The 9,333-nt window shown below is 40.8% G+C and overlaps 1 protein-coding gene across 1 annotated transcript; it reads left to right on the top strand.

The window, feature by feature from the left end:
* The first annotated feature begins 7,790 nt into the window (after positions 1-7,790).
* Positions 7,791-8,706, top strand: LOC123158642 (disease resistance protein Pik-2-like). The gene has a single exon (XM_044576553.1). The coding sequence runs from the start codon at positions 7,798-7,800 to the stop codon at positions 8,704-8,706; it is 909 nt and encodes a 302-aa protein (XP_044432488.1). The 5' UTR covers positions 7,791-7,797.
* The last annotated feature ends 627 nt before the right edge of the window (positions 8,707-9,333 follow it).

Raw genomic sequence — 9,333 nt, 5'->3', positions numbered from 1 at the left:
CCGTAGCTAACCATGTTCCAGTACGATTATCAGTGATAATTCGTGATTGTTGCTCTCCAAAGATCCTTGATAAACCAAAATCCGTGATTTTTGGTGTCATAGTAGAGTCCATCAATATATTTTCTGACTTCAGGTCCAGATGGACAATATGGCATTCATCATGAAGGAAATGCATACCAGTGCATATCCCCTTGATTATCTCGTATCTCATATTCCACTCAAGGCCCAAAGATTCATCTGTAGATATTGAGAAGGAAAAACAAAGATGTTTAAACTTGTTCAACGATCACACTTGTGGTACTGTAATGAGCATGCATTTGTGGGAGGCATGTAGCATGAGTCGGCATCACCTAAGTTTAAGTACTCTTCAATTTATAATTTGAGTGTTTTGCTCCTTCCAGTAAAAAAAGATGACTATATAGTTTTCTGTAAAAAGGGGAACCTAGTTTCTTCAAGCTATTCGCCTCACTACATGACTGTGCATGGACGCACGTGCATGTGTGTGTATGTGTGCAAGCTCCATAACAGTAATAATTTTGTGCGTGGTACCAAATGATATATTGTTTCTACGATGTCAATTACCTGCAACTTTTTAGACCAGAAGCTAGGACAATTTTTTCCAAAGCATAGCTGATACAATATAATTTTGAGCTGTGTTCAAACGAAGTAAACTTCATAATGAAAATGGAAAGAAATGTTTCGCAACTATACCAGAAATATGTTTGTCTAGGCTTTTGTTGGATACATACTCGAAGCAGAGCAACCTGTTAGGCATTTCTGCAAAAATATGCTTGCCACTCCCAGTTGGTTCCTCTATCGCTTCCCATTTTGATTCGGCACAGTAACCTACAATAAGTACCACGTTTTGGTAGTGCACGAGTCCGGTAGTGCACGTTTTGGTGTTTGATCCCCATAAGTGGTTGATCCCCATAAGATAGCTGACCTCATTCTGAAACGTCTCCTCTTTTGGACATATTTCAGAAAGCTTCTTCAAAGCAATGATTTTCCCACTCTGAAGAACTCCCTGTGTTGTACGTTAAACATCTCTTCATAGCATGCACATATCTCTTTGATTAAGTGCTGTTTGCTAACATTTGATATGTGGAGTAAAAGAGGTCATACCTTGTAAACTAATCCAAACCCACCTTGGCCAAGTACTGACTCATTGGAAAAATGACATGTGATGTTTTTCAAAAAATCTAGTGGAAGAGACAATGGTGTTGCATTTGAATCCTCTAGCTTCTTCTCAAATTCATCATATATACTCGCCATGCCTCTTTAAATAAAGAACTATATGACAGGGCATCTGAAATCTGTGTCAAAAAGAGTCTATATGGTTCAAACCCTGCACCTAAGTATATGAAAAGAAAACAATTTGTCAAACTGAGATGGCAATAGTTTTGTACTGTATAACATCCTACCCTTGAACATACTGCTAAACAAGTTGAGATTAAGAAGCCACTTCAAATAGAAGGGCTGAGAAAAAAGAGAATGAATTAATGAACTATAGAAACAAAATGAATTGAAGATTCTAATACAAATCTACACATGGACACGGATGTTCGATTAGAATTTCTGATCAGGGAAGGCATCGACTAGAACTTTTGATCTAAGCTGGCAGTTTTAGTAGTAAAACGAGATCAAACAATGACAGTTCTTCGAGTAAAATTGCCTACTCAGAGAGAAACTGCCATGTCGCCTGATCAAACTGCCACCTCACCGCTCTCCATCTCAACTTAAACTACCAGGCGAACGTTCGCAATTGCCCCCCTCCCTGACGAACGCTCGCCAGTTTTGTCTGTCCTTTTCTTTTTTTTACTAGGTATGTGCCCCATGCGTTGCCACAGTGCCAAATATTTTGTAACACAATAGGACGACCATACGGGACAAATCTTCATGAAAAACAAATAGACAAAATAAAATTATGTTTTGGTTATATAAAGTATAGATTGGTTGTCATTTATTAAACTGGCAAAATAGTTATGTGCCCGTGCTCGACCATGCTTTAGCGGGTTACCAAAGATATCAGGTTTTACCATAAGAAAGAATTCATTTATGGAATGTGAATTTGTTGCTATATACCTGGTTTACCGGGTTACCAGGGATTGCTTTGCCGAAATTCAGAAAGGGATGAAAAAACGAGAAAAACGGTGGAGGGTGAGAGGAGCGACGGGGGTGCGGAGATTTGTGAAAAATGAAACCTTACATTGTTTCTAAGTAGTAGAGATATAGATAGAGATTCTTAGCTTTGGAGTACATGATAAATTTCAAAAGATGCATACAAAGTAGTATTTCGCATCATTATGTGGTATGGGAGCTGGACTAAAGATGCAACTCTCACTTCGTTAACTAGTAAGCTTGCACATGTAAACTTAGACAGAAACTTTGTTGTTCATTATTGTTAGGAGGCACATATGTTTATATAAAATCATCTAATTCTTGTCTTCAAGCTGAGCATTGCTCACGTGTTGATCAGTCTAAAAATTCAAAAAAACAGTACTGCAGATAATTGAGCATACATAGATGGTCTATTTACATTTTTCTGAAAGTAATATCTATATCTTTACCAAAATTTTCTAACCTATAATTGGCCTGGTCTCCTCCAGTAGTTTAAACCCAACTGCAGCCATTAACAATGCCACGACGGTATGCATCCAAACAAGGACGTGAACAACTTGTACATATTGATTACTTCTGTAACGCTAATTGTGGATTAAATATGATGGCTTAATATCTTTGCTTCTGACTTAATCCATTCCCTTATATTAATGCTAGTAGATGACCAAGATAATGAAATTAGCCAACCAACCTACAAATTGTAAATCAATGTGAGTATGCGACAGGGATGTAACATTGATTAATGATTAGACGGAAGTCTTCAAGTATAATACTACTTGCTAGTTGTCCATCGGAATAATACAAGGCATTGATACCTCCCACTTGTCCTCTGTTTTGTCTGATTGGAATATACTAATTTTGTTTTAGATAACTGAAAGATACTAATACAACAAGTTGTTGACATGTGAAGACAGCTAGACATGTCTGTAGCTACTTTGCAACACGCAAAAAGAAGATACTGTAAAAACAATAGGCTACAAGCCTGCAACCGAAAGAGAATCATTGCAGTGCTTGGACTTAGCCAGACGAAGGGGAGGAAGTTCAGTGACTCGGCTTGCGGTTTGGCTTGGATCAAAGAAGATTTTGATCGTCACTTCGTCCAGATAAGCTTATGAAGACAGGAAACTGTACCGCGAATTAATTGTCAACACGGTGAGTCAATGTTCCATAAAAAGTCGATTCAAAGTGGCTGGTTTGATCAGTACATGTTGTGGTATGTTTTGCTACTTGTACTCAACGATATGCCGCATTACTATTTTCACCAAATCAAGGACGAAGTTAGGGTGTTGTTGATGATGAGGGGCATGCCTAGGGGTGTGGCTAAGAGCCCCCTGTCCAGCCCAAAGAAAATATGTAATAATTTATGCCATTTTTAGTAAAAACAAGGACTAATCCCAAAGGTCTACCAGCTGCTAGCTGAAGATGGCCCCCTCCTCGTCCTGGCGCGAGGCCTGTTTAATTTGCTACGTGAGAGTGGTATAAAGTTTGACGAAACCATGAAACGAATAGTAGAAGATACCAGATAGTGGTGGATAACTGGTTGCTCAACAGGTATGTTTGATGGGTTAGCAAGATGCCAAGTCGATCATTATGGAGCTCATGTGGCACCAATGGCAACAACACACATAAGGCTCGAAGGAGCCTAGAGATCATCATACCAAATCACATATACACATATATTGTAGACATATACCCCCTCTGTCCGAGAAAGCTTGTCCCAATACTATGTAGAGTTTGAAACAAAAGAAGATGTCGGACATCTTATGCAGCCCCTAGGGCATAACTGTGGAGTATAGTGAGAAGAATGAACTTGTACGATATGGGGCAAAGCTCAAGGTTTCAACCCATCACCTAGCATTTGGTTCAGCTGATTCAAAAACAAATCTCATGTTTTATCTAGTTTTTATTTCTGAAAGTGTCAAAATATAGCTCAATCATGTTTTTTGACAAGAAATTGTTTTTCTGTCGGTTTTCAGCCCACAGAGAAATTTCGATTTCTGGTAGTGACGGGGCATAGTCACTCGCTGGATGGTTTGACACATAAAGCTAGTCATGCACCTCCTAGTTCTACATCTAGATGGTACAGGACCAAAGCTCCCATACCATTTCTGAGAAACCAAGGTTCCTTTTAGAAACTTACCTTACCGCTGTGTACTCCTAGGGCTTTCTGGTGGCAAGATGGGTGAATATAGCATATAGCGAGCATCCTCCCAATATTGTCCCCTCTTACTAGTGTGTGTTCTGTATTGATGATATCGTAAGATCGTCAAAATAAAACAAGATTATAGAATAACCTATATGAAGTCGCACTTTCCTTTTTTTTTGGGGGGGGGGGGGCACAATGCTCAACAACCTTCATACATGAGACCAAATTTTGTTTTCATACTATAAACAATCACATTATCCCCTTAGTTTCTAATTATCAATACCAAAATCCACTTAGGCGCCTAGATGCACTTTCAACAGCCCTGGAGGTCTACCACTGATTGTAAGACCGTCAATGGAAGTATGTACCACTTACAAACTTCATGGCCGAATCACGAGTGGTATTTGTTAGTGTTGTTTCATCTCTTCGGTATCTATAGACATTTGACAATCCAAATATTTGACAACCTTTCATATGCCCATTCATATTTGACAGCATTTAGCACTCATATATTTGTCATAATTCATCATACAACACATTTTGAATATAAAATTTCACAACGGACATATGTGATACATAACAAGATCCAATGTTTTAAATAGCGGGCTATGGCATTTAGCGGCGACCCTTAAAAACAGCTATAGCTGGGCTATAGCGGGGCTATAGCGGCAATATACATGAAATCATTTAGCGGCAACACCTTCAAACAGTTATAGCGGAACTATAGTGGGGCTATAGCCGGCTATTGAAAACTATGACAAGATCTGAAACATAAGCACAAGTGCACAAGTTTAAACATAGAAGAGTGTCATTTCAATAGAAGATCATTTGGATGCATGCTTTATCTCATTTGAGCCATTGACATTGTAAATCGATAGCAGATGGGTGAGCGTCTTCTAGGGTCCTAATGATGTGCGGGATTGGTGATTTGCCTGCAATGTCACTAATACTAGGGCTCGCCGGAATGTCTGTTGCATTCGGTAGTTGGGACGTCGGCTTTGAAATCAGTACCGGATGGTTTGATGACGTATGTATTAATGACGTGTTAGAAGATATTTTGGATGCAGGCAATTTCATGCATACAGAGCATGTGAATATAAAACTCCAACCACTCCTATCCACCGAGGGGAGAAGTACATGACTTTGGAATGATACAAGAGGAGGGAGATATTTTATAGGCAAACGGTTTTATATACCAGGTCGCACATATCATATGAGTGTGTATATACACATATATGTCCATGTCTCTCTCTTATGATTGATCGGTTAGCCGGGCATGCTTGTCTTGTTGTGAAAAACATCACCCTTGGTGACCTATGCCTTGTGGATAGAGACTGCCCTGTTTCATCTCAATCTATTTGGATTGGGTGTATTAATATATATAATTTTCTCCTTATATTGAAAAGCCAACTCGATTACAGTTTATTGCAGAAGCAACCCAATAAACTCCAGAGCCTTGCATCAGTTGGCAATTGACATCAACTAGTCATCCAAAGTACTACAAATGAAACATAGAAACCAAAGTGCCCGGCCTCTCACTCTCACTCGTCAATTTCATTATAAAATACTTCTTCTCGAGATTCATTAAAACAAAATTTGACAGCCTTGCATTTCGTATCACACGGCACACTAATTCAAATATCCTCTTGTCACCTAATTTGATGGAAAGAAGACTGTGTCATGCCATCAAAGTTTCGAAAAGAGACGACTATCAATTACTTCTTTTGCAAGACGTTTTTTGACACTACACAAATAGAATAATAATAATTAAAGGAGAGCTGAGAGCTGGACATCCAAGCTACCAAAGAAGACTTCGGCAATTAATTAAAAAAAGAAGCGAGACTTAAGAGGTTGTCCGCTACACGTATACCCAGTCCCGTCCTCCCTCACCAGCTTGGTAGCGTACCCATTGCCCACAGCTAGAATGAAATAAAATATGAACCAGCAAGCATCTACAACCAGACTTAGCAAATTCGGCGCACTAAATGTTCGCGGACGTGTCCGGACGCTTTCATGGACAGCGCTGGATGGCCCCTCCAAAGTCATGCCGGACAGCCACGCATTTTTATATCTGAACTCTCAAATCCATTCACATCGGGCGTACGCATGAATATCACAAGATCATTGAGTAGTTGTGCAATTCAATCATAGTTCATACGCATAGTTCATACATGAAATACATAGTTCAAAGATACAATTTATTTGAGGTGCACAATTCAAACATTAAGCTCTTTGATTTCTTTCTTGGTTTTCAACGTGAATCCACATATGCTCCACAAGATCATTGAGTAGCCCCCCGTGCACCTGTTCATCTCGAAGATTCTAATGCATATGCAAAAAACTCAAAATCTGATCTGCATCTATATGGACTAGTTCTCCGGGCTTCTCGAAATCATGGGTTCGGGCTGCCCCTTCACCTTTGTCTTCAACAATCCATTGTGCAAAGTAACACAACATTTCATTAGCCGCAACAAAGTCTCTAATTCCACATCATTGCAGATCCACAAAAAATAAATTTTCAACGAGCTTCGAGTACTTTGAATGCCCTCTCCACATCTTTTCTAACTGCTTCTTTCATTATTGCAAATGGCTTTCTTTGTTGGCATGGGGATCAGATATGGTCTTTACAAACGCTACCTAAAGAGGATAAATATACCATCTTCAAGGTAGTACCCCATATGTTGTAGTCGTGGCTGTTAACAGCGTAGTTGCACAGCGGCGCTTCCCCATTGCAAAGTCTTCTAAAAACAGGAGATCGCTAGAGCACATTAATGCCGTGGTGAGAACCAGACATGCCGGAGAAAGCATGCCAAATTCACAAGTCCTTTGATGCCACTGCTACAAGTATGATCGTGGCCCTAAATCCACCCCACATATGAGTTGTGTTTGAGGGGTATCGGACAACTTAGACGATTGAACTGACTTTAGAAGTTCTGGTTGGGTGGCATTTTTATGTCCGGATGGTATTCGTGCTGTCTGCCCGGACGATTAGTGGGAAGCGGTGGATCCAGTTGTTGATGCTCTGACCCAGTTAATATTGTGTATTAACGTATTAAAAATGTATTTTAATATTTTACTCCATCCGTTCCTAAATATAAGTCTTTCTAGAGATTTCACTATGGACTACATACAGATGTATATAGACGTAGTTTATAGTGTAGATTTAGTTATTTTGCTCCATATTTAGTCTCTTATTGGAATCCCCAAAAAGACTTATATTTACGAACGGAGGGAGTATATAATAATATTTGATTCCCCACGAGACACCTATCTTTCTAGACGAAGAGCACCCCTCAATAAAAAAGATGAAGAGCAACTCTGATTGTCAGAAAAAAAAAATCAAAGATAAAGATCAACTCTCCCGACCTATGCGCTTGCAAATAGCACAAAGAGCCAAGCCATTAGGTACTCTCCTGTAAAAACTAATCAATGTCCATGTTCAACTCTAGCTAGTGCGATGGGCTCTGCCATTTGCCAGAAGAAAAGATAGAGAGAGAAAAATACTGAGAGGGAGGAAGAGGGAGAACGAGAGGATGGATAGCGCGGCGAACACGATTGTGAGTGTTGGGCAGCTAGTAGGCGAGGAGTTTTGGCTGCTCCGCAAGGTCGGCGGCGATGTGGCCGAGTTGAGGAACGAGCTGGCGACCATGAGCTCCCTCCTTCGCACATATTCCGAAGCCGAGGCCGGCACCGTGGACCACTTCGTCCGGGAGTGGATGAAGCAGCTGCGCGAGCTCGCCTATGATGCTGAGGACTGCGTCGACCTCTACATCTTCCGCATCAAGTCCCGCAAAGGAGACGGCCTTCTCGCCTGGTCAAAACGTATGGTCGCGACGATTTTCCCTCGCCATCTCATCGCCGGTAAAATCAAGGACCTCCGCCTCCGCGCCATCTATATCAGCGAGCGCCATGCTCGTTACGGCGCCATCGACCGCGAGAAACTGAGCCCCTCGGTTTCTTTAGCCCCTGTTGCGGCGGTGACCAGGCAAGCACTCCGCCCTGCCAACTACACTGATAAGTTAGTTGGCATCGCGGGACAGGCCAACACTCTGGCGGAGAAGGTGAAGGCGATGAATAATGACCAAGAAGACAAGCTCAAGGTGTTCTCCGTTGACGGGTTTGGAGGGCTAGGCAAAACAACGCTGGCCATGGAGGTGTGCCGGCGGTTGGAGCCGGACTTCGATCGTCAAGCGCTAGTGTCTGTGTCGCAGGCATTCGATGCCGGGAAGGACCTCAGCGCATTACTGAAGCGCGTGCTTCAACAGATGGTGAAGCCAAAAGCAGATAATGAGAAAGTCATCAAGGAAGAAGACTCCTTGGGCGGTGATCTTGACGTATTAAGCGTGGATCAGCTGGCCAGGAAGCTCGATGAGCTTCTCGCCGACAAAAGGTATGGCCGGCTACACTGTGTATACATTATTACTCCCTTCAATCCAAATTAATTGACGCACACTTGGTACCATTGTATAAAATTATACTAAATATGTGTCAATTAATTTGGACCGAAGGGACTATATCATCTATTATCTATTATATATAAAAAGTGATATATGATGAACCACGAACAAGAGAAATAGGCTAGAAAAAATTCCACGTTAATCAAAAAATAATAGCCCTTGATCTGATGAATCATTCAAACTTTAATTTATAACCGATTGATCTGTGTAACATATATATGGTGGGCCTTTGACGAGTTTACATGACAAAGTACACGTACATATGTTAAAAAGATGACTTCGGCTACAAAAGACAGCAAGGGTGCAGCCGAAGGAAATTAGATATTTTTGGACTCTTTAGAGTAAATAACAGATAGGGCCTTTCACGATTTTACGTGAGACAAATACACGTCCATATGTTAAGGGTTAAAAGGTGTCCTTAGCCACAAAAAACAGTTAGCGTGCAGCCCTAGGAAACTAAATTTCTTGGACTCTCTAAGGGAAAGAACGTGGACCCTTGAAGATTTTACATGACACATATACACGTACATATGTTAAAAGTTGACTTTGCCTAAGAAGAAAAAGCCAGTGTGCAGCTCTAGGAAACTTGATTTTTTTTACTCTTTAAAGGAA

Source organism: Triticum aestivum, chromosome 7B (genome assembly GCF_018294505.1).
Source record: "Triticum aestivum cultivar Chinese Spring chromosome 7B, IWGSC CS RefSeq v2.1, whole genome shotgun sequence".
Classification (NCBI taxonomy): Eukaryota; Viridiplantae; Streptophyta; class Magnoliopsida; order Poales; family Poaceae; genus Triticum; species Triticum aestivum.
Note: the sequence above shows the minus strand (reverse complement) of the source record. Positions and strands in the feature narration are given on the sequence as shown.